Here is a 24,327-nt window from a genome sequence, read left to right as displayed (position 1 = left end):
GGGACTTCCCTGGTAGTCCAGTGGTTAAGATTTCATGCTCCCAATGCAGGGGGCCCAGGTTCAATCCCTGGTCAAGGTATTAAGATCCCACATGTTGCACTGCACAGCACAGCAAAAAAAAGAAAGCCCTACTATATCTGTTTTGTAAGGGTAATTAATTTTTTTTCTTTCCCTAGATTCCCTATAAATAGTCTGTGGTACAAAACTCATATAGTGGCTAGAATTATATTATATGGGGTATTATGCTATCAAACCTGAAAAGTGAAATGTAAATGAAAGTCTCAAGAGACGCGAGAGAACCAGTTACCCTAGATATTTAGATCATAACTTACTCCCTTCCATTCCAGTCAATACTAATAGTCCTGAGATAAAACCTCAGTACTATAGGAGCAGGAAAAAGTAAACGCTTAGCCCTCGCTAGTGTAGGCATAGGGTTAGGAGTCATGGTAGGACTGGGGCCTAAGTAGCATGTCTTCTGCTATTAGAGACATTCCACAGCCCTAAACCTTAGAATAATACTTAATAATTTTGCCTGTCAGGTATATTAATCCTATGATTAATTGATAAACGAGAGGTAGGTTGCTGCAACTAAAAGTAATGTTACGATTTCAAGGGGAAAATAATTCCTTAGCATAAGAAAAATAATAAAAGAACCAGTATTTTACTTGGAAGTTTACAGTAAGACAAATTATAGTCTCATTTATAATTAATGTATAAAAAGATACTTATTTGCAGATCCTGCCTAAATTTGGCAAAAATTTCGTATCAGTGAAATACTTGTTACCAGATCATAAATTCAGTCAGACCGCCCAAAGGTTATAGTGAGTTCATGAATAAAAAGCTGCTTTTAAATGACACCAGTGAGTCCTTTACATGAAAAATAGGAAGCACCTGAAACCTTCCCAAATTCCCAGATATGTGAATGTCCCTAGCATATTATTCCCCTCTGAGATACATTATTAGAAGGTTTCAGTGATTCCTTTTGACCTTGATTCTATAACTGCAGAATTAAAGTCATTTTTAAAACTGTTTTGTGGCTAGGAGCCATTGCTTTTTAAATCTCTTCGTATTTCCTTTCTGCCACCTGCAGGGAAAGGTAGTAGGGCTGTCTGTAGGTGTGGATGCAGGCTAGTCCAAGCTCACCTGGAGACGAACTGCACGTCTCCTAGCAGCGCTCACAGTCCATAGTCCTGCTGGGACAGTTACAAGGCACTGCATGACTTAAACACTTTAGAGCCAAATGTGGTCAAGTATAATAGCTGTGCTTTAAATGTTGTTGCTAATTTTTTCTTTAAAACTATGATTTATTAAATTACAAAAAACCCTCTGGACAAGACATGATGAGATAGGGGCTGTTATCTGAGCTCTAGCTCTTATTAGCTGTGTAACTCAAGTAGTCCATTCACCTTGAGGTTTTATTTTCTCACCTTTAAAATGGGGTATTTAATTTTTGGCCTGTTCTACAAGGTGATTGTGAAAACTTAATCATATGTGAGTGCTTTGTCATGAACATTCTTAAATAAAGTGATATTATTTCCCACAGAGCCCTATTGAACACTGTTATAAATATCTGTTATCAGTATCTATCCTAGAATGTCTGAAGCATATTGGTACACTTTTTACCTTACTTGTAAAACCCACCTGAACCTAAACATATAGACAAAATAGAAATAAAATAGATAAGCCTCCAAACTTTAGAATGGGACTTGCCAACTACAGGTGATCAATCACCTGAAATAATTCTTGGCCTTCCCAGTCTTCCCTTGAGTATGCTGGGTTTTATTTGTAGTTCCTTTTAAGTAGCTAGTTTTTGAAAAAGCTATTCATAGAAAAACCTCTTTTACAGCTTGTCCTTGATCCTGTTCTTCTTACCCTTCTATTTTAGACCACATTGCGCACATTATAGAGCTGATAGGCAGAATTCCAAGACGCTTTGCCCTCAGTGGGAAATATTCACAGGACTTCTTCAATCGCAGAGGTAGTATTGTTAACATGAGTTTTCATCTAGGTCCCAGGGATGCAGCTTCAGGAAGCAGAGCATTCACACCAAGATGGTTTTTAGTTACCACTCAAGTCCCACTGGAGTGGTTATCTGATTTGTAATGGTTTTCTGGATTCTCCATTAGTTGGATAGAGTCCTCTTCTCATTTAGGACAGAAAGCAAGCTGAAATGCTTTACAAAGAGGTGTGCATGCTACTCTTTCTGCCAGTGTTTAGAATTATGTTCGTTATTCCTATTATGTATGTCTTTTTCCCCCCTCTTGAAATGTTTGAAACATACAGATCACATTGCATTGATCATAGAACTTCTGGGGAAGGTGCCTCGCAAGCTCATTGTGGCAGGAAAATATTCCAAGGAATTTTTCACCAAAAAAGGTAAAAGAAGTGTGTTTGTTCCCAGACATTGAGGGGACAAAAGTGTTTGACAATGAAGAGGTAAGTACTGCTGGGTACAGTGTCCTCAACACCTCAAGAAGGATGCTTCTTCCTTGAATGCAGAGCTGTGACTTAGCAGAGACTGGAGCCAGACCATCTGGGTTCAGATTCCAACTGCTGTACTACTGATACGATCTTTGACCCAAACTCAGTCTCCTGATTTCTAAATGGGGATTACTTCATATTAAATTAGTAGTGGGCACATAGTTCGTTGATTATTCCTACTATAGCACTTCTGAAAAATGGGCAGATTTTGCTGAGGCAGTTCTATCAAAAGACAAGTAAAATTAATTTTTATACTTTGAATTTCATAAGTTTATGTTATCATTTATTAGTAAGGAAAACAAAGATAAAATTCACCTTAAATTTTTTACTGGATAATATTATGTTGACATATTTAAATATGTATTTCTTAAGCATTCCAAATACTGAAATGTGAAAACCTGATCCTACAAGGGGCTAGAAAACTGTCCAACCTTTTTTCCCTTTTTGTCATGGTTCCCTTTTTCCTCAAAATCTCTATACTTGTGCTAAGAAAAATCTTTTTTTGTCAGCACTTGAGAGCAAGCAAGCATTTCTTAATGTTTCTATTTGGGGCAAGAAGATGGTGAAGTGCTTCCTGAGAGTTCTTCCTTTTGTGCAAAGTCAGGTTAATGGCATGCATGTACCAAGTAGGTAATCAGGCACTCACTGCCCACAGAAGAGACTTCAAATAAGTGTTATATAAGAAAAAAAAATTTAAAGCAGCATTAACCTTAACAAGTCACTGATAATTGACTGTCTTTAAAAAAAAAAAATTGTTTCGAGGAGGCAAAAGGAGATTGATGTTCCAAAATGGTACAGTGTGATTCAGCTGTATCTGAAAATTTGTGTTTTTTTAGTTTTATTTTTAGACATGTTGGACGTGGTTTTTAGCTCATTATTTTTTAATTACTGCCTTATTTTGAAGCAACATTTACTAGATTATTGAGCCAAAAATCGAGTACAAGCAAATTATTCTTCGTATGTGGTAATAAATTGCCTCTGAATACCATAAGACCATGCTGAGTATATCGGCTTTTAATTTTCAGTTTAGTGAATACCTCGTTCCTGACAGGCCTACCCAACTTGCTCAGGACGAAAAATCCTAGAATGGTGGATCAAAATATTGTTTTAAATTTTTAGGCCTCGTGAAAAATGGAGACACTTCTTTCCAAGGAAGGCATTAGATAAGAGAGGTGCTTTATGAATAGAGAAGGATTAGATTCTGGTGGCAGTTTGATTTCTTGATAGACTGCCTGGATTAGTTCCTGGATTTCCGCAGAACAATGTCACTTAGCAATGTTGGTCAGTTGCTTTGTACTGTCTTTACCGTAGGTGACCTGAAACACATCACGAAGCTGAAACCCTGGGGCCTTTTTGAGGTTCTAGTGGAGAAGTATGAGTGGCCTCAGGAAGAGGCAGCCGGCTTCACAGATTTCTTACTGCCCATGTTGGAGCTGATCCCCGAGAAGAGGGCCACTGCCGCCGATTGTCTCCGGCACCCTTGGCTCAACTCTTAAGCCCAGTCCAGCACTGCAGCAGAGATCACGGGCTGGCCCTCCACCCCTCCCCTCCAAGCATTTCCCCCTTCCCTTTTCAGGGTGAAGCTCTGCCTTCAAGGGTTTCTAGGGTGTTTGTGTCTTTTATTTAATCCAACATGTTCATTTGGGTTTGCTTACTTGACCCTGTGGAGATCCTCCCACAGCCATTGGGCATCCTAGGTGAATTTGGCCTTGATTGGGCTCTGCCAAAGACTAATGGACTAAAATGTGAAACAGCCTCACACCCTGTACCCTTGTCTTTCCATCAGGACATCCTTTAAATTATAAGCATCCTTTTAAAAAGAGCTATGAAGATGTATGAGCTCATCCTTTTATTCACTGACTCTAAGAGTCAAATATTCTAGTGCATATCCTGTTGCCAGCATGAGGATGAGAAGGGGAAAGGGTGTTACTTCTATGTACAGCAGAGACATTAAACTTGCTGTATCCAGGCTGCATCATCTTCCTGGATTGTTTCTGTTGTTCTCTTTTCTTCATGTTTTTTTCTGCGACTTTTAAGCTACTGTGTTTTTAAATGAGCTGTATAAACACCAAATTTAGGTAACATTTATCACTGTTCAAAGCACTGTCAAATTCCTTTCATCCTTTAATAACCCTAAGGTCCTCGAATCTTCAGTCTGATTTTTGATGGAAACAGAACTGGAACCATTGACTAGTAATTTCTTCAGAACCACATATGTTCTGCAAACAGTCCTTTCCTGTGTCTTTTCTGTACCCTAATAGCAGAATTACTTTGATTGGCTGTTTATTTTTTGTTTTTTAATCCCTGGCTGGCACTTTACTCATTGCACTTGAGTTTATTGCCCCATAATTAAAGAATTGAGGATGACTCTGGGAAAGAGAACTAAGTTTCAGAGATTTTCCCATCTAAGAAGAAACTATCCTAGAGTTCTTGGGTTTGTTTTTTTTTTTTTTACAAACAGTCCCCAATTTTTATTTAGGGCCTTTGCTTTACCTCGTCCAGAATTCAGCCATGAAGCAGTTTCCCCTTATGGCTTTGCCCTTCTCATTTTCTCAGAGGCTTCAGGTCTTAAACGAAATCCCAGGATACAAGAACCAAGGGGAGGGGGTGGGATGGTACTTTTTTCATTGTTGTTTATTTTGAGGGTTGTGTTTGTTTTTATTACTTTTCTTTCTCAATTGGTTTAAGATTAGCCATTCTCTGCTGCTATTTCCTTGTATAATGTAAGTTTTAAATTTTGAGATGATTGAAATGTACTTGAGGCTTTTTTTTTTTTAATGGGAAAAGGAATTTGTGAATCTTATTTTAGGATGAGCCTCTCCTAGACTTGCCCTAGACATTACATATATTCCTCGGGTCATATTGAAAAGCAAAAGGGGCAGGATTGGGGTCACAGCTGCTTGTTCTGCACGGACCAAGTGGGCCTTGGGGATTCAGCATTCTCCAGAAGTGGCTACGGGACTGATTTACAGAACGCCAAGGAGGTGCAACTTGAGGCTCCGCTAACAAAGCAGCGATGAGACTGCTGGGTGGCCAACTTTCTGTACAGAAAATTGGAATCTAGATTCTGTCATTTACCAACAAAGGCAAAGGAAAAAGTGGTGCAATTATGCAATCCATTTAACTCACAAACATATTACCCTGAATAACTGGCCAGCCGTTTCATCGGATCCTTGATGGTAATCCTGAAATCAGACATGTTCCTGTAGAAAGAATTTTAAATGAGGCTGTCTATGCACCTATCAAGAATAAAGAAAATAGATTGTATCAAACAACGGCAGGGAAAATCCTTCAGCAGTTCTAATCCACTTTTGGTTTTCAGCGATATATACATGTAAAGCAATACCAGACTAGAACTGAATTCTTTCCTACACTGTAAAATCACAATTGTGGAATGATAGGAATTCTGGTGATGACATTAAAGTGAACTAAGCAAAACATACACAAATAGAAGGCCCTGTTTTAACAACTAACATGAAGAGAAATGTAATGAGAGAACCTGTAACTTCATTTTGGAAATGTTTTCCCACCAAATAAGGGCTTTCCCCCCATCTCTTAAAGAGCCAGATGAATTCAAAGCCGTAGAAAGAGGCAGCTGCAGAATTTGATCTTCCAAGTTTTCCCATGTACCTTTATTGAACTTACTGTCAAATTGCCAGGATCTCACTAAAGGATTTCTATTTGCTCTCAGTAAAAAATAAAACCCCAAACACATTTTTATTCTTTCTACTGGGTGCATTGTCTGTTTTCTTTGTAAATGCAGTACAATAAAATTATTTAATAACCTACATGTTTCCAGAAGATTTCTGTTTGTTGCCCAAGTTAATCTGACCTAGCTTCAGAATGGAGGAATGGATTGGTTGAGTTGCTTTTTGGACTTAATATACCGTGAAACTGTATAATTTAAACACATATCATTTTGTGTGGTTGGTAGCTTTGTTTCTATCTTTAAGGAGGTGAAGTGGGATTAACAAAGTACATTTTGGAAAATTCTAAGAAAATTGTTATTCCTATAACTCAGCACCATTTTTCCTGAATATTTGTGGGTTGTCTTTTTTTTTTTTCTCTCTAAATATCACAAAGTGCAAAATATCAAAATTTTGTGAACCTCAAGGCACTGGAATACACAGTCTTTCATGTATTTGTCTCGTTCACCCCTCAGTATAAATTCTTAGAAATGGGATTGGCTGGGGCAGAGAGTAAGCACATTTTAAAGGCATTTAGTAAATGTTGCCTAACTTAAGTGGAGAACAGTTGGACTGGTTTGTGGTGACCAACAGTGTTTGAATGAGCCTGTTGTAATCTCTCTCATTTTGTTCCTAATAGCCAGTTTGATTGCCCCAAAAGGGGAGTATCTTGTTTTAATTTGATTTAATTTAATTTAATTAATTTAATTTAATGACTAGTATGGTCAGAATCTTGTTTCATAGGTTTTATTGGCCTTTTTTTGGTCATTTGCCTACGTTACCCAACTTTTCTTTTGGCATGCTTCCCTGTTTGATGATTTGGTAACATTTTTGCCATGTTTCTGTCACATTTTCCAGTTTTTTTAAGTTGCCTTTCATTTTTGTGATAATGTTTATTCATAAAGCCCTTCTCTAGCCCTGAACTCTATGTAAACTGCTTAATTATTTTGTTTTAATTGAACTGTGCTTTAAGGTATAATACACAGTGTGTTCGTATTGTAGTATTGACCAGAATGTAACCTGTTTAAAAAACAACCAAAAATTAAATTGGAATTCTTCAAGCCAGCATGTTCATCAGACTGACAATTCTAGGCAGTCCCTCTAGGTCTTGTGTTAAGCTATCTCAAAGGAACCATCAAACTGAGTTGAGTTACAACCCTGAGTATACACAGGGAAACCATTAAGCTGTTCCAGAGGTGAAATTCAAAAACTACTTAGATGATATGTATTTATCCTTTAAGTCGTTGCACAGATATTAACCCACACCACCTCCTTAGGATATCAGAAACATCTCAGTTTAAAAAACCAGAAAAATTGAGATCGTGTGTTTAGAAGCTTAACTAAGCAAGTTTACATTAGTACCTACTTCTGTTACTGACTTGAGGGTTTTCCATACATAGATTATCTGGGTTTATATCCTACCAAGTTCACTCTTTTATCATAATCTTTTGTCCTTAATTCACATCTAGTTATTGCCCATTTTAATACTGTAACAATAACAAGCCTTGCTTCCCATTTGGCAGAACTGGACCATGTTATGAAAGTATCAGCTGCCTGCAATTTGAGCTGTGCCCTTAAGACATTTCACTGGTTGCTTTGGATTTATTAAATACAGAGGAAAGTATGGTCAGTGTTGGAAATTAGAGGACTTTTTAAAGGACCCCAATGATTCTTACCTGGTATTCAAGCACTTACACAATTCCCTCACCTTTAACGTGGGCTGGACTTTGTGACTGTTCAAAAGTAACAAGGTGTCACTTTTTGGTTACAAAGGGGTGGTGGCTTCTGTCTGTGCTCTCTGTGTAGGAACCCTTGCTCTGGGGAAGCAAGTTGCCAGGTGAATAAGCCTTTGGAGAGGCCTTCAGCTAGCAAGGAACTTGGGCCCTTGGCCCAACTACCTGTAGAAGCTGAGTCCTACACCCCTGAGCTTGGAAGCAGATCCAACACCTTAGTTGCAACCCTGTGAGAAACCTTGGTGCAAAGTCACTTGGCTAATCCTTGCCAATTCTTAACCTGACGAAGGGCTTCCCTGATAGCTCAGTTAAAAGAATCCACCTGCACTGCAGGAGATCCCAGTTTGATTGCTGGGTCCGGAAGATCCCCTGGAGAAAAGATAGGTTACCCACTCTAATATTCTTGGGCTTGCCTGGTGACTCAACTGGTAAAGAATCCACCTGCAATGCGGGTAGATCTGGGTTCGACCCCTGGGTTGGGAAGATCCCCTGGAGAAGAGAAAGGCTACCCACGCCGGTATTCTGGCCTGGAGAGTGCAGAGTTGGACACAACAGCAACTTTCAACCTGCAGAAACTAAAATGTTTTAAGCCACTGAGTCCTGGGCTAATTTGTTATTCAGCAACAGGTAGCTAATAGAGAGATGTAAGATAGTGAAAGCATCTAGGAAGGACACCGTTCTGGTTCACATTCCAGATATAAATCATAAGGCCTTCCTCTGTTGACCTGCTCAGTGCTAGTCACTGTTCAAGCTTGGTGATCACAACCATTCCTGGGTCCCAGCCAAAGGCAGAGGAAGGAGTATAGTAAGCTTGGTTAGAGGAGTGCTAGTTTTATTGATTTTTCTATATACTTTCAAAGATGAAATCTGAATTTAAAGATCAGACCACTTGAGAAAGGCTGATGATGCGTTACTGTCAACGAAAATCATCACTTTATTGGAGAGGTTGAATTCTGAGTTTTCTTGAAGATAAAGCAAAAGGTGAAATGCTGACTCATGTGACTCAGATTTGCAGATCTTCTCCAGGTTGGTAAACATCCAGTCCTCCTCTGGTGAAACTCAACTGTTTTTGAGGGCAAGGTGAAGGCTTTTGGCAGATGTACCTGAAGCCCCCCAGAAGCTTCTCTGTACCTTCATAGTTGCCATTCTAGTGAGAAATCTTTTAAAGACAAGGAAGCCTTAGAAATTTTTCTTTTACCTTTTATAAAAAGTTACAAGAAATAACAAACCTAGCTAAAAACATCACTAAACTGCAGAATTGGCCAAATTCTGTCACTCGTGGGTGGTCCAGTGGTTAAGATTGCTTTCATTGCTGTGGGCCAGGGTTTGATCCCTGGTTGGGGAACTAAGATCCCACAGGCTGTGTGGCCAAAAAAAAAAAAAAGCTTGCATAAAGTAGATGCCTGACAATGAAATAATTTTATCAGCACAAGAAAACATGAATGTGATCACTCATAAGTCCCATCCCAATGGTTCCCATCATCAACAACTGGGACGATGCTGAGATACTCATACTTAGCCTATCAGCTAGAGGAGAAACTGTACTGACTGGGCAGGTGTCCGAGTACATTGGTTAAAAAGCACACCCTGCAGCCCAGAATAAGAAGCCTGTTTTCCTTGTTACTGCTGGTTGATCAAGATCCATTACAGTTTTGTTCAGCATTTACCCCCTTTACCTGTGAGAGAACAGCACGCATACGTTACTGAGGAAATGTACCAAGGTCAGAAAAAACACTTGTTCTTCCTGGATCACTCGCTGCAGATAATCAGCAGAACCCTGCTTTAACATACCATCCTGAGGACAGGGAACAGCCTAAAGAGCCTGTCTTTGTCTTGGCATCTGCTACAATGAGGTATTACCTAAATTGTGTTCCCCTCTGGGGACTGGTAAGATTCACCAATTAACTACCAAACCTAAAGTTTGTTTTCTTTTTTTTAACGAGAGGGTCATCTATACTGTAACAAATTACTTGGCTACTAGTAACTTTCTGAAACTGTTAGCCCATTCTCTTTGGGTCAGTATAGGCACTGAAAAAATAAGATTTTTGGTTCCCAAAGGGAAAAAGTCAATTTAGTCTTGAAAGTTTTTACATCCTAAAGTTACCCAGTCTTTATGAGACTTCCTGATGGATTCAGGTTCCCGTAACCCCTCTAGTCATTTCCTCTGTGCATCAATTGAAAAAAAAAAACCTGAGGAAAAAAGCAAAGGACTCCCTAAACCTCAACCTGAAACGGTCCAGCATGGTGACAGCCACCTCTTTTTAATTGCCCTCTAAGAGCTGGATGGCAGTTTCTGGGTGCTTTGAAACAAGTATCCTCAGTGAATTAGACTGTCGGGGACTCACCCTAGACACAGTCATTCTGCTGTCATTTTACAGAGAGGCCTCGAGATGGTAAAGCGACTTGCTGGGGTAAAGGGATAGGAAGAGAAGGTGGGTTCCTAGTCAGGAGAGTTAAACCATTACTCTGAACGTCTTGGATGTGGTCACTGCATTTCTGCCTCACTGGAGTTTTCCGAATGTAGTAAGTGGTCTTGAAAATCTTGTCAGTTTCTAACCCTATAATGAAAGGCTTCAGGACTTCAGGCCTAGACTAGCAGACACAGGGAAGCATGGAACAAGTTTTCTGAAGAATTTGATTTGCTCATTTTTCCATTGTCAGGGAAATAGATGATCTGTCATATTAAAAAAAAAAAAAAGCAAGATTATAGACTTTGACATTGTTAAGCAAATAAAAACGCAATACTCACATTTTAATTCAGTTCTACTCCAGACAGCAAACTTCCTCATTAGTATATAATATCAGTGTCCCTCAAGTTAAAATTCATAAATGTCTTTTAAGATGTAAAAAAATATATAGGGCAAGAAAAAAGACAGCTAGTTTAGCTTTCATTCAGTAATGCCACCCCAGAATTTATCAACAGAAGCAAAAAAGTTTTCTGTGATAGCAGTCCTAAATAGCTAACTAAGGTCTGGTTTAGCAGTGAAATGGTACAACAGTGCTGTGGAGTTCTGGGCTTTTAAAAAAATTGATAAGGAACATTGCAAAGACATGAGAAAATATTTATACTCTTAACAGTTTGCTACTCAAAGTGTAACCCCTAACCAGCAGCTTATCACTGGGGGGCTGCTTAGAAACACAGTGCTTGGATTTCTGAACTTCAGCTAAATTAGTCTGAATTTTAACAAGGTTCCTGAGGTAATTTATGCATATTAAAATTTGTTGTTCAGTTGTTCAGTCGTGTCTGACTCTTTGAGACCCCATGGACTGCAAGCATGCCAGGCTTCCCTGTCCTTCACAATCTGCTAGAGCTTGCTCAAACTCATGTCCATTGAGTCGGTGATGCCATCCAACCATCTCATCCTCTGTCGTCCCCTTCTCCTGCTGCCCACGATTTTTCCCAGTACCAGGGTCTTTTCCAATGAGTCAGCTCTTCACATCACGTGGCCAAAGTATTGGAGCTTCAAGTTCAGCATCAGTCCTTTCAATGAATATTCAGGGTTGATTTCCTTTAGGATGGACTGATTTTATTTCTTTGCTGTCCAAGGGACTCTCAGGAGTCTTCTCCAACACCACAGTTCAAAAGCATCAATTCTTTGGCACTCAGCCTCCTTTATGGTCCAACTCTCACATCCATATATGACTACTGGAAAAACCATAGCTTTGACTACATGGACCTTTGTCGGCAAAGTAATGTCTGCTTTTTAATAGTCTGTCTAGGTTTGTCGTAGCTTTTCTTCCAAAGAGCAAGTCTTTTAATTTCATGGCTGCAGTCCTGTCTGCAGTGATTCTGGAGCCCAAGAAAATAGACCCTCTCACTGTTCCCATTGTTTCCCCACCTATTTGCCTTGAAGTGATGGGACCAGATGCTGTGATCTCAGTTTTTTGAATGTTGAGTTTTAAGCCAGCCTTATCACTCCTCTCTTTCACCTTTAGTTCCTCTTCGCTTTCTGCCATGAGGGTGGTGTCATCTGCATATCTGAGGTTATTGATGTTTCTCCTGGCAATCTTGATTCCAGCTTGTGCTTCATCCAGCCCAGCACTTCCCATGAGGTACTCTGTGTGTATAAGTTTTAAAAGTAGGGTGACAGTACACAACTTTGACATGCTCCTTTCCCAATTTTGAACTAGTCTGTTGTTTCATGTACAGTACTAACTGTTGCTTCTTGACCTGCATACAGGTTTCTCAGGAGGCAGGTAAGGTGGTCTGGTATTCCCATCTCTTTAAGACTTTTCCACAGTTTGTTGTGATCCACACAGTCAAAGGCTTTAGCATAGTCAAAGAAGCAGAAGTGGATGTTTTTCTGGAATTCTCTTCATTTTTCTGTGATCCAACGGATGTTGGCAATTTGATCTCTGGTTCCTCTGCCTTTTCTAAATCCAGCTTGAACATCTGGAAGTTCACAGTTCACATACTGTTGAAACCAAGCTTGGGGAATTTTGAGCATTGCTTTGCTAGCATGTGAAATGAGTGCATTGTGTAGTAGTTTGAACATTCTTTGGCATTGCCCTTCCTTGGGATTGGAATGAAAATTGACCTTTTCCAGTCTTGTGGCCACTGCTGCAACACTTTCACAGCTTCATCTTTTAGGATTTGAAATAGCTCAGCTGGAATTCCATCACCTCCACTAGCTTTGTTCATAGTGATGCTTCCTAAGGCCCACTTGACTTCACACTCCAAGATGCCTGTCTCTAGGTGAGTGATCACACCATCATGGTTACCTGGGTCATTAAGATCTTTTTTGATATAGTTCTTGTGTATTTTTGTATAGATCTTGTGTATCCTTGCCACCTCTTTTTAATATCTTCTGCTTCTGCTAGATCCATACCATTTCTGTCTTTTATTGTGTCCATCTTTGCATGAAATGTTCCCTTGGTATCTCTAATTTTCTTGAAGAGATCTCTAGTCTTTCCCGTTCTCTTGTTTTCCTCTGTTTCTTTGCGTTGTTCACTGAGGAAGGCTTTCTCGTCTCTCCTTGCTATTCTCTGGAACTCTGTGTTGAGATGGACATATCTTTCCTTTTCTCCTTTACGTGTCACTTATCTTCTTTTCTCAGCTATTTGTAAGGCCTCCTCAGATAACCCTTTTGCATTTCTTTTTTCTTGGGGATGGTCTTGACTATGTTGACTATGAGGGCTACTCCATTTCTTCTAAGGGATTTTTGCCCACAGGAGTAGATATAATGGTTATCTGAATTAAATTCGCCCATTCCGGTCCATTTTATTCACTGATTCCTAAAATGTTGATGTTCACTCTTGCCATCTCCTGTTTGACCACTTCCAATTTACCTTGATTCAGGGACCTAACATTCCAGGTTCCTATGCAATGTTCTTTACAGCATCAGACTTGACTTTCACCACCAGAGACATCCACAATGGGGCATTGTTTCCCTTTTGGCTCAGCCTCTTGATTCCTTCTGGAGCTATTTCTCTGCTCTTCTCCAGTAGCATATTGGGCACTACCAACCTGGGGAGTTCATCTTTCAGTGTCATATCTTTTTGCCTTTTTATACTGTTCATGGGGTTCTCAAGGCAAGAAGACTGAAGTGGTTTGCCATTCCCTTCTTCAGTGACCACGTTTTGTCAGAACTCTCCACCATGACCTGTCTGTCTTGGGTGGCCCTACATGTAATGGCTCATGGTTTCATTGAGTTAGATGAGGCTGTGATCCATGTGATCAATCTGGTTAGTTTCCTGTGATTGTGGTTTTCATTCTTTCCACCCTTGAGGAATGACTACAGGCTCATGGAGACTTTCTGATGCAAGGGACTGGTTGTGGGGAAAACTGGGTCTTACCCTGATGGGCAATGCCCTGCTCAGTAAGTCTTTAATCCAATTTTCTGCTGATGGGTGGGGCTGTGTTCCCTCCCTATAGTTTGGCCTGAGGTCAAACTATGGTAGGGATAATGGCAGTAATGGTGACCTCCCTCAAAAGGACTTATGTCAGCATACCACGGCTCCCAGGACTGTTGTATTCAGTGCCCCTGACCCTGCAGCAGGCTACTGTAGACTCACGCCTCTGCCAGAGACTCCCGGACACTCACAGGCAAGTCTGGCTCACTCTCTTCTGGGGTCACTGCTCCTTTTTCCTGGGTCCTGATGCACACAAGGTGGTGGTGTGTCCTCCAAGAGTCTGTTTCCGCAGTTCGGGGAAGTTCTATAATCAAATCCCATTGGTCTTCAAAGTCAGATTCCCTGGGGGTTCTCCCTTTGCTTGATCCCCAGGTTTGGAAATCTGTAGTAGGCCCTAGAACGTCTGCAACGGTGCAAGAACTTCTCTGGTATAATTGTGCTCCAGTTTGTGGGTCGTCTGCGGCGGCTCTATTGTGGGGCTAACGGTGACCTCCTCCAAGAGGACTTCTGCCACACACCACGCCTCGCAGGTCTGCTGCAGCCGGAGCCCCTGTCCCCGTTGCAGGTTACATCATCTGGTAAATTTGTGGGGGTGGGGGTCAGTACTGATTTACTGTTTTTCAGATAAGTATGTTTATGTGGTCGGGGATTGGAAAGTTATTGGAAAAAATTAAAATAGTTAAACTGGAGATATCTGTCCTACCCACACACAGTGCCTGAGCAGCTCTGAGTCCTCAGTAAGTGACAGCTGTCAGGAATATGATGCCACTGTGGGCTGTTCCTTCCCTTCCTTCCTCTCTCCCTCCTTCCTTCCCCTCCCCTTTCTTTGTTTTTAAAAGGTGTTCCTTCATGTTCTCGTTAATTCACATCTTAGAAACCTAAAAGACAATAAGGGAATTAACATGTTATGTTTCCTTTTCAACCAGATATTAAAATTGATTAAGTCATGTTTTGCTTTTTGCTTCAGCTATCAGGAAGCAGGGAACTAAATTTAATACCTAGTACACTAATGCTTTTAGCCCAGATTTCTGTAATATTTGTTTTCCTTTCTATGTCTTTTATTTTATGTTTCATTAGGTTTTCCACCATGTCTCTTATAAATCTTCTGAAAATAAGGGTCCAAATTACAATAATGACTTCTAAAAACAGTCTGTTCTTATTGGCCAGGCTCCACAAAAAGAAGAGTTTATGAAACCACCTGCCTGTTTTAAATTATTTCTTCTCTCCCTTTGTTTTTCCTGCTTCTCAAGACACAAGTAAAACTAGAGGATTCTTGTTTGCCCCTCAGTGACGGTCTCCTTTGCCAGCTAGCCCATGCCCCCTCCCACCCAACACTCCACACTCATCCCCCTGCCCCTCTTTCCCTAGGTCCTACAGCCCAGCCTCATGAGTCATTCTGCGAGGCTATAGCACTTGCAAAGACACACAGACCACCCTCCAGTGCAATTACTCACCAATGCTCCAGCTGCTTCAGACTTCCTCTGCAAGGAAAGAGAACAAACAGGATGTGTTTACAATCCAGCCTTGTTTCCAGGCTCATTGCCTGCACACTATTGCCTCTTTTATTCACTATCAGGAAAGCTTGCCCTTTTTGTTCATAATGTTTATCAGCTTGTGCTTCCATCCTGCGTGATCGTCTCCCCTACTGGACTTGAGGTCCAAATGTAGACTTCCTCCCTCACTGGACCTCTGGGCCAGAAGGTGTCGGGGGAGATGGCGGCGCAGATGGATGAGATAACGAGTGGAGGTACTAGAAAGACAGAACGTGGGGAGAACTAACATTTAGCCTTCACCTACAATATGCAGGCACTGCTGGTGCTTTGTACACACTATCCTGAGCACAATTTTTTTTTAAGATCTATTTTATTTTTGGCTGTGTTGTGTCTTCCTAACTGCACATGGGCTTTCTCTGGTTGTGGTGAGTGGGGGCTACTCTTCCCTACAGGATGCGGGCCTCTCACAGAGGTGGTTTCAGAGCATGGGCTGTAGGCGCACGGGCTTCAGTAGTGGCGGCTCTCGGGCCTTAGAGTGTGGGCTCAGTAACTGTGGCGCAGGGGCTGAGTTAGTTGCTCCACAGCATGTGGGATCTTCCTGGATCAGGGATCGAACCCGTGTCTTCTCCATTGGCAGGTGGCTTCTTAACCACTAGGCCACCAGGGAAGCCCTTTTATTTTTTTTATTGAGATATGATTTACTAACATAAAATTTACTCATTTAAAGGTACAAAACGGTGGGTTTTGGTGTATTCACCACATGATGCAACTATCACCTCTGATTCTAGAAATTTTCATCACCCCCCCAAAAAATCCTGTGACTTTTAATGATAACTCCCAATTCCCCTCTCTTCCCAGCCCCAGGGAATTACTAAAATTTGCTTTCTGTCTCTTTTGATTTGCCTATTTCGAACATTTTATATAAATCGGATCATACAATATCTAGTCTTTTTTCATCTGGCTTCTCTCACTTAGCAGTGTTTTCTTCCACATTGCAGCAGTCACCAGTGCTTCATTTCCTTTTACGGCTGAAGAATAACTCCGTGTATGGATACACACATTTTGTCATTCAGTCCTCAGTAGATACATGACTCTGAAAACTACTATGAACATTTGCACACAAGGTTTGGGGGGCACATATGTTTTCAATTTCCTTGACTATTTGCCTAGGAGTGGAATTGCTGTGTCACATGGCAACTCTGCTTAATCATTTGAAGAGCTGTCATTCTGCTCTCCACAGCAACCACACCATTCTACATTTTCTCTAGCAGTGTGTGAGGATTCCAACTTCCTCACATGCTCATCAGTACTCGATATTTTCACCTTTTCTGTGGCAGACATCCTAATGGGTATAAAGTGATATCTCATTGTTGTTTTGACTTGCATTTTCCTAATGGTTAATGATGTTAACTATTTTTTCATATGCTTTTTAGCCATTTGTATATCTTATTCAATGAAAAGTCTATTCAAATCCTTTGCCTATTTAAAAAATTGGATTATTTTTATTGTTATTGTTGAGTTACAAGGGTTCTTAATATATTCTGGATACTAGAATTATGATTATGACTTACAAATATTTTCTCCCTATCCATGGGTTGCCTTGTCACTTTCATTATGGTATCCTTTGAAGCACAGAGTTTTCAATTTTGAGGAAATCCAGTTTACTTATTTATTTTTCCTTTTGGTACTTGTGCATTAGATGTCAAATATAAGAAATCATTGCCTAATCCAAGGTCTTCTCTAGGAGTTTTATAATTTTATGTCTTACATTTAGGTCTTTGATCCATTTTGAGTTAATTTCTGTATATGATGTGTGGTAGGTGGCCCAACTTTATTCTTTTGCATATAAATATCTGGTTATCCCAGCATCATTTATTGAGAAGAGTATTCTTTTCCCCATTAAATGTTCTTGGCACCCACCTTGAAAATCGATCAGTCGTAGATGCTTGATTTTATTTCTGGACTCTCTGTTTCATTCCACTGTCTACCCTATGCCAGCGCCACACTGACATGGCCATTGTAACTTTCCAGTAAGTTTTGAAATCAGGGCATGTGTGCCCTCCAACTCTGTTTTTCTTCAAGATTATTTTGGCTCTTCTGGGTGTCTCACATTTCCAAATGACAAGCTGATCCTAAAATCAAGCCAGCTGGGATTCTGATAAAAACTGCAGTAAGTCTGTAGACCAGTTTGTAGAGTATTGCCATCTCAACAACATTAAGTCCTCTGATCCATGAACATGGATATTCCCATTTATTTAGGCCTTTAAACATGTTTTTTTGATTTGCACATACAAGTTTTACTTTTTTATTAAATTTATTCCTAAGTGTTCTTTTTGTTGCTATCATAAATGAAATTGTTTTTTAATGTCATTTTCACATTGTTCATTGTTAGTGTATACAAACAGAGTATATTTTTGTATATTGTTCTTATATTCTGCAACCTTGCTGAAGTTGTGTATTATTAGCTTTAATAGTTTTTTAGTGGATTATTTAGGATTTTCCATATACAAAATCATGTCATCTGCTAACAGAGATGGTTTTACTTCCTCTCCAAACTAGATTTCATTTCTTTTTCTTGTCCAGTTTCCCTGGCTATAATCTCTGGTACAATCTTCAGTAGAAGAGCAGACAGCCTTATCTTGTTCCTGAGTTCTATCTTGTAAAGTAGGTATTTTTTACAAATGAAGAAAAATCTGCCTCCTACCCCCTAATGAGGGGAAATGAAGCTCAGATCAGAAAATGGATATATGGAGAATCCCAAGGTGACTCTAATCTGAGGGAGCTAGGCTCCCATCACCTGGAGTCCAGGAGCCATCACATCTGCGCCCTCACCTGCCTCTCCTCCTTCCAGAGCAACTCATCCCTCTGCTCCCCATTGCTCCTCTCTCCACCAGCAGACTCCCCTGTTATTGCAAGACACAGCCTCAGTGCTGCCTTCCACGGGAAGGCCACACCTAGCTCCCCAGGCTGGACCAGGGCTCTCTCCCCGGAGACCCTGAGAGTGCAGGGGGACGAGGACACCCTTCTATCACAGGCAGCCTCTGCCACGTAGGTCTGTCCCTGCCTCACTACGTGCCAGCCTGCAACCCTCCACTGACCCTTGGGTTCTGGAACAAGAGCTGTGTTTGATTGGTCTTGGTGTCCCCACCCTTGGCCAGGGGACACACCTCAGGCAACTGGCAGAGAGGAAGCCTCAGCTCCCTGGGCTGGAGAGAATTACCTTTTCCATCAGCCTTATAGTCATCAGGGAGCAGCTTGTCCTGGCGGTAGCCCAGCACAAAGGCCAAGAAGGAGAGGATGAGAGCGTCTCCAATGCTGAGGATGGCAAGCATGAAGGCCCAGCGGATGGTGCAGTGACCCAGCGTGTATTTGCCTGTCTGCTCTCCACACATGCGCCGTACCTCACTTGAGTCCCAGCCGTCTGGGTAGACCAGGCAGCCGATCATCAGGCCTGTGGCTGAAGGGGCAGGGGAGGTGCAGATGGCGTCAGGCTGGGGAAGCTCGGTCTGCTCCCTCCCACTGTGCACTGCTGTCACCGTGCCACCTCCCTTCCTGTGTTAACAGCCTTGAGAGGCACAAGAAGCAAGCTGCTGCCACTCTTCTTGCAGAACAAAGAGGAGAAAACTGAGGCTCCAAGAGCTAAAGCCATGTGCCCCGGGAGCCACTGGTCAGGGGTGAAGGCTCAGAGCAGGACTTCTCAGCCCGGAAGGTTCTGCCAGGGCACCAGGTAGCCCTGCCAGGCCCTCAGCTATGCCCCTCACTTTGAACTTGATGAGGCACCGGCTTCAAAGTCCTCCCAAAATCCAATTCCAGCCCAGAGAACTCATCACTCCTAAGATGTACTTTTGTTCAGACCTCAGCATCTCTGGAATAAGTGTAATAACAAAACTTTAAGCTATAACTTGATTAGAAGCTTTTTTTCCTTTTACACCACATCAAATAATTATGTCTCCTACAACTCAGATATTTTAGATTGAGTACAGGAAGTTTTCCAGCCCCATCTCTGGCTGCTTCCTTCATGAACCTTCCATCTAAGCAAATAGGATCTCCACACCTTTACCCACTACAGCACAGGACAGTTGTCCACACCTCCCTGAATGTGTTTAAAATGTTGATTCCTAGGTCAGGGTTGGGCTCAGGAATCCCTTCTTTAAAAGCACTCTTCTGGGTGACTCTCTCAACAGGAAAAGCTGGGGAACACTAGGGTAAACTGCCTGGATCTCAAGCCCAGCTCTTTGCTAACTGGCTGTGTGACTTCAAGCTAGGTACATAAGCTTTTGTGCCTTGGTTTTTTCATCTGTGAAATGAGGATAATAGTATCTGCCTGTCTGGATTGCAGTGAGGCTCAAATCAGCTAATACTGGAGAAGTGCTCAGAAGAGCGCCTGACACACAGTTGGCATTTCCCGAGTGGCAGCTCGTATGCCACACTGCTTTCATTGATTCAGTATTGACAGCCAAACGTTTCTTCTTCCCCACCTTCCCTCCATTTTCCCCACCAAACTTCCACCCCACCTTAGCCACCCAGGAAGGTACATATTCCTGGGAGGTGACTGGGGCAACCTCCGGGCCCACCATTAGGCAGACACGGGGCACCTCCCCTTATCTGTGCCGCAGTCCCAACCCTGGCCCTCCTTTCACAGGACCCGAGGCTCTTCAGCCCCAAAGCTGTGCCCTACCCAGGAGCCTCATGGAGAAGCACCTCACAGGACACCAAGTCACCGTCTGGGGCTCAGCTTGTTCTTGCAAGGAAGGTCAGCAGATCAAACAAAAGCACAACAAAGTATAAAGATCAATGTACCAAATCCCACCTTCCCACCTAAATGAACGCCTCCTTTGTTTTTTTTCTAGGAGGAGCTGATTTATTAATACAGACTTCTCTTACAGATCACAAAATACTTCATATACCATTTTTCTGTCAATCCTTACAACAGTTTTGTGAAGTAGGCCATGTGTTAATATCCCATTTTACAGACTAGAAAACTGAGGTCCCAGAGAAACCAAGTGAGTTACCCAGTCCTTCAGCTATGGCAAAGCCAAGACCTGCACCCACAACTCCCGACTTTCTTGGCTTCAAAGTTGATTGCCCCAGACTTCCAGACAAACATCTCTCCAAAGAGCTGAATGTATTTAGCAGTGACATTTCAGACTCAGTGACAAACAGGAAGATACTTAGGGTGGTTACCCTAGGGGCTACCCTCCCTGAATCCTTTGGTAAAACCTGTGGCCTCCCCCACTTGGTGTGTGATGAGTCCTCTGGTACCTGGCGTGGCCCTCTTCTCCTATAGCACCTCCCTATAGCGGTTTCAGAAAAGAGTCCAGGGTCTCTGGCTTGGAAACAGGTTGTTTCTATGGGCGCCACAGTTCTGTATGAGCGCCCCACCCACCCACCTAGTAGGGAGATCCACCCCACTGTGGTGTCTCAGGGCTCTAAGCAGAGGCCAGCGTGGTATGCTCAAGCAAGTTTACTTACCATTTCTGACTTCCAGTCTCTTGCTGGAAAAATAAGAATAATAATACCTGACTCAGAGCAGGGTTATGAGGATTAAATGTGATTAAGTGTTTACTGCAGTGTCTGGTCATGACCGAGTGACTTCATTTTCACGTTTCACTTTCACGCATTGGAGAAGGAAATGGCAACCCACTCCAGTGTTCTTGGAGAATCCCAGGGACGGGGGAGCCTGGTGGGCTGCCGTCTATGGGGTTGCACAGAGTCGGACATGACTGAAGCGACTTAGCAGCAGCAGCAGCAGCAGTGTCTGGTATATGCTAAATGGCCAGTTAATGTTAGTTGTTGCTACTATTATTGGCACTAAAGTCAGATGGAAGCACCCTCAATGGATGTCTCTGTCATCAGAGCTGTTCACGAATATTCAAGGTACATAACAGGATTATACTTCCTTGCCTCCCTCCCTTGAAGTTGTGTGCATGCATGCGTGCATTCTCAGTTGCTCAATCCAACTCTCGGTGACCCCATGGAGTATAGCCTACCAGGCTCCTCCGTCCAAGGAATTTTCCAGGCAAGAATACTGGTGCAGGTTGCCATTTTTCCTGCTCCAGAGGATATTCCTGACCCAGGAATCACACTCGTGTCTCCTGCATCTCCTGCATTGGTAAGCAGATTCTTAACTACTGAGCAACCTAGGAAGTCCCCCTTGAAGTTAGGCTGGGTCATAAAGATTCCTTCAGCCAATAAGTGAGCAGAGATGCTGTGTGCTTTTCCAGGCCAGAGCATTCAACTGCTGTTGGAGACTTTCCAGAGCTCTCTTTCTCTTTGCAATGATCACAGCCAGATGACAGCTGATGCTCCATCAGACTGGGCTCTGGAAGAGAACAGTGAGAGCAAAACCCTTCACTGATCCTCAACAAGTGTGTACCGTGATCAAGAAATAAACCTTTGTCCTAACCCACGAAGATTTGGGAATTGTTACTGTGGCATCATCCCATCCATCCCTGACTGAAAAAGCTGTTTTGGGTTTTTCACGTTTACCGAGCACCTACCACATGTCAGGCCTTGTGCAAGATGCATTATAACATCCCATTCCTGCAAGAGCCCTGTATTTCTGCCGTCTTCAACAGATGAAGTTACCAGAACTCAGAGAGATGTGTAACGTGCTCTACTTATGTTTTTAGGAGCTGGGATCACCCTCGGCCTGCACCTGGCATCCAGAAGCTCATTTAACTTTAAGCGACAGCTCCTCACTGCCCCACTCATCAGTCCTCTTTCTCTTCTCCTGTGCCCTTCTCTGGTCCTTAATCTTGTCCAAATTAAGCTAACTGGTTTAGGGCTCCTCTGATGGAGGAAGCTGTCAATGACTGGCTGTGGGACACACCTCCTCCTCATCTCTCCCTTTGCCGCCCCCCTCCTTTCCCCAGCACCAAAGAATGGAACACAGCACCATCTTTGTTCTCCCCCAACATAAATGTTTCATGGGATGGCACCCGGCCACCTCTGCTATCAGTGTCTTCAGCTCCATGACCCAGAAAAGGATCTGACTCAAATGGCCTGGTGATCCCTCTCCCACCCAGGCTCTCCCAGCACTGCCAGTTCAGCAAATGGCACCTGTTGCAGGAGGTTGGGGGAATGGGACAGTGCAGAGAATGAGGGAGGGAGGGTGGTGTTTCCAGCATCCCATTGTTCTGGAGGACCAGCTGGCAAGCATGCCAGGGTCCATTCTGCTCCTCTTTGTCACAAAACTGCTAAATCCTCCCTTCTCTCTCCCCACTGCCCACTCAAGCCCATCAAGACTTGCCTCATCTGTGCCCCAGCCTCTCCCTCACCGTTTAGAGAGACTACAGAGAAAGGGAGGTGGCAGGGGGATTGGGAAGGCAGCTGTGGAACCAGGTCAGTAGCCTGAGTACAAGATTCAGAGTTTGAAGGTTCTGTCTCTCACGACCTGTGTGCTAAAATACAAGTTACCCGCTAGGAGCCTCATCTATCAGATGGGAGGAAAACCCACCTCACTGGGTCATGATGAGGCTCCTCATCTAGTTCTTGGGACTCACTGCCATAATTCTATTTCCTTGGTTTCCAGGTGATCTATTACAGTCTTGGCTAAGTCGTGTCTTCTCTCAGCCCCAGATCCCTCATTTATAGTTGGGGGGAGGACGCTCTAGCTCTCTAGAGCCCCCTCCAGCTCTGACTGTCCTGAGTTTATGGTTTGGTTGTCTGGGATTCAGTTCCCTGTTCCATTCCCCCTGCTAAGGATAACGCTGCTTCTCATTCTAATCAATGATGTCAAGATGATTTCACTCTAGTCTGCAGTCCCCAACAAGGCTCCTGGACATCTCCCTCACATGGACAGTCTGTGTGTGGTGCTTGGATTGAGGAGGGACCAAGGGCTGCAGGACAAAGTCTTAGGTAGGCATCCCTTCCTAGGCTCTAGAGGATAGCAGGACCAGCTGACCCCCAGGACCCAGATGCCTGTCTGTAGCCAGAAGCAGGAAAAGAGGGGCAGATAAGGCCTTGCGTCTGAGCACCACAAGTAGCCGCCCATCTCACATAGTTCTAAAAGACCCTACTTCCCTCCCCCACCACAAAATATCACCTCCATTCACTGCCTCAAGTGCTTACACTTGCTGTATCAAGGATGGAATCCTAGAATTAGGGTACAAAGACCTTCACTCTACCATGAGTGATTTGCTCCTGGGCAAGTCACTTCCCCACTCTGGACCTCAGTTCCTGATCTATAAGATGAGAGAGTTGAACCATTTGATATTTAAAGTTGTTTTGATCTCAGCCATCCTGAGACTTGTTACTCTTCAGAAGCATCTGAAGAGCACACAGCATGGCTGGGCTATACAGGACAACAGCTGAGTTGGAGACTCAGCAACTCCAGGGAAGGTGGGATGCTGCACCTTCTCCTGTGGCCTTGGGGCGGGGCGAGGGGCTCCCTGCCCTCCCACTATCCCTGCTCACCCGCAGCCAGCTGCATCCACGCACAGATCTTGTAGACGGTGGCCGTGTTACAGACGAAGAACAGGCTGAAGCAGATGATGGAGCCAATGATGAGGAACATGGCCAAGGCCACAAAGAACATAGCAGTCTTGAAAGCTCTAGAAGGGATAGAGGAGAAGTCCAGCGGGCCACCCTTGCAGATAAGCTCAGAAGACAGCACGTTGCCCACGCAGTAGGAGAAAAGGCCAAAGTAGCCCGCCTGGGGCGTGTTGACGCTGTCACCGATCCAGTAGGGCTGGATGAAGAGCGCCATGACCAGCACAGAGAAGCAGATGGTGAGCGTGCCCCACATCACGCCCACGGCCCTCGAGTTACGCACGTAGTTGGTGTGGTAGATCTTGGCTGCCTCCTGGGCAGGCAGCAACTTCACCATCGTGAGGGCGCTGGGTCCTGGGGTGGGGACTTGGGGGCTGGAAGTGGCTTTGCGAATGGATGGAAGCCCAGAAGTGGGTCACCCCCTCAGCCGGGTGTGGGGAGGAGGCTGAGGTCAGGGAGGATGACCTTGGCTTCTCCTGGGGAAGCTTGTCCAGGGGCTGTGTCTGCTCTGCTCGAGCCGGCCTGCCTCGGGTCTCCTGCCTCCCTTTAAACCCGCCGGGGTCACGGGCCTGCGGGCGTCGCCCTGCC

At 43.2% G+C, this 24,327-nt stretch overlaps 2 protein-coding genes across 8 annotated transcripts in view; one reads left to right on the top strand and one right to left on the bottom strand.

Moving 5' to 3' along the window:
- Positions 1-17,924, top strand: part of SRPK1 (SRSF protein kinase 1) — an 85,276-nt gene extending 67,352 nt beyond the window's left edge. For 3 of the 6 annotated variants that reach the window (XM_070777421.1, XM_070777427.1, XM_070777422.1), the window contains 3 exons: positions 1,886-1,978; positions 2,284-2,376; positions 3,793-6,269. In XM_070777421.1, the coding sequence (XP_070633522.1) occupies positions 1,886-1,978; positions 2,284-2,376; positions 3,793-3,977 (371 nt within the window). In that variant the 3' untranslated portion in view covers positions 3,978-6,269. Of the gene's footprint in view, positions 1-1,885; positions 1,979-2,283; positions 2,377-3,792; positions 6,270-17,829 lie in introns of those variants that run through there. The other 3 variants (XM_070777425.1, XM_070777423.1, XM_070777424.1) reach the window with 3 other exon arrangements.
- LHFPL5 (LHFPL tetraspan subfamily member 5) lies at positions 8,716-24,327 on the bottom strand. Of its 2 annotated transcripts, XR_011563258.1 has the most exons (5): positions 23,665-24,327; positions 18,467-18,703; positions 15,208-15,234; positions 10,246-10,574; positions 8,716-9,059 (listed from the first exon to the last, which is right to left on the bottom strand). XR_011563258.1 is itself a non-coding variant. In XM_019985432.2 (4 exons), exons 1-3 carry the CDS (start codon positions 24,074-24,076, stop codon positions 15,224-15,226), a joined length of 660 nt encoding a protein of 219 aa, XP_019840991.1. In that variant the 5' UTR covers positions 24,077-24,327; the 3' UTR covers positions 8,716-10,574; positions 15,208-15,223. The 2 variants fall into 2 exon arrangements, 1 of the variants encoding a protein (XP_019840991.1); XM_019985432.2 differs by having other exon boundaries at positions 8,716-10,574.

Source organism: Bos indicus, chromosome 23, assembly GCF_029378745.1.
Source record: "Bos indicus isolate NIAB-ARS_2022 breed Sahiwal x Tharparkar chromosome 23, NIAB-ARS_B.indTharparkar_mat_pri_1.0, whole genome shotgun sequence".
Classification (NCBI taxonomy): Eukaryota; Metazoa; Chordata; class Mammalia; order Artiodactyla; family Bovidae; genus Bos; species Bos indicus.
Note: the sequence above shows the minus strand (reverse complement) of the source record. Positions and strands in the feature narration are given on the sequence as shown.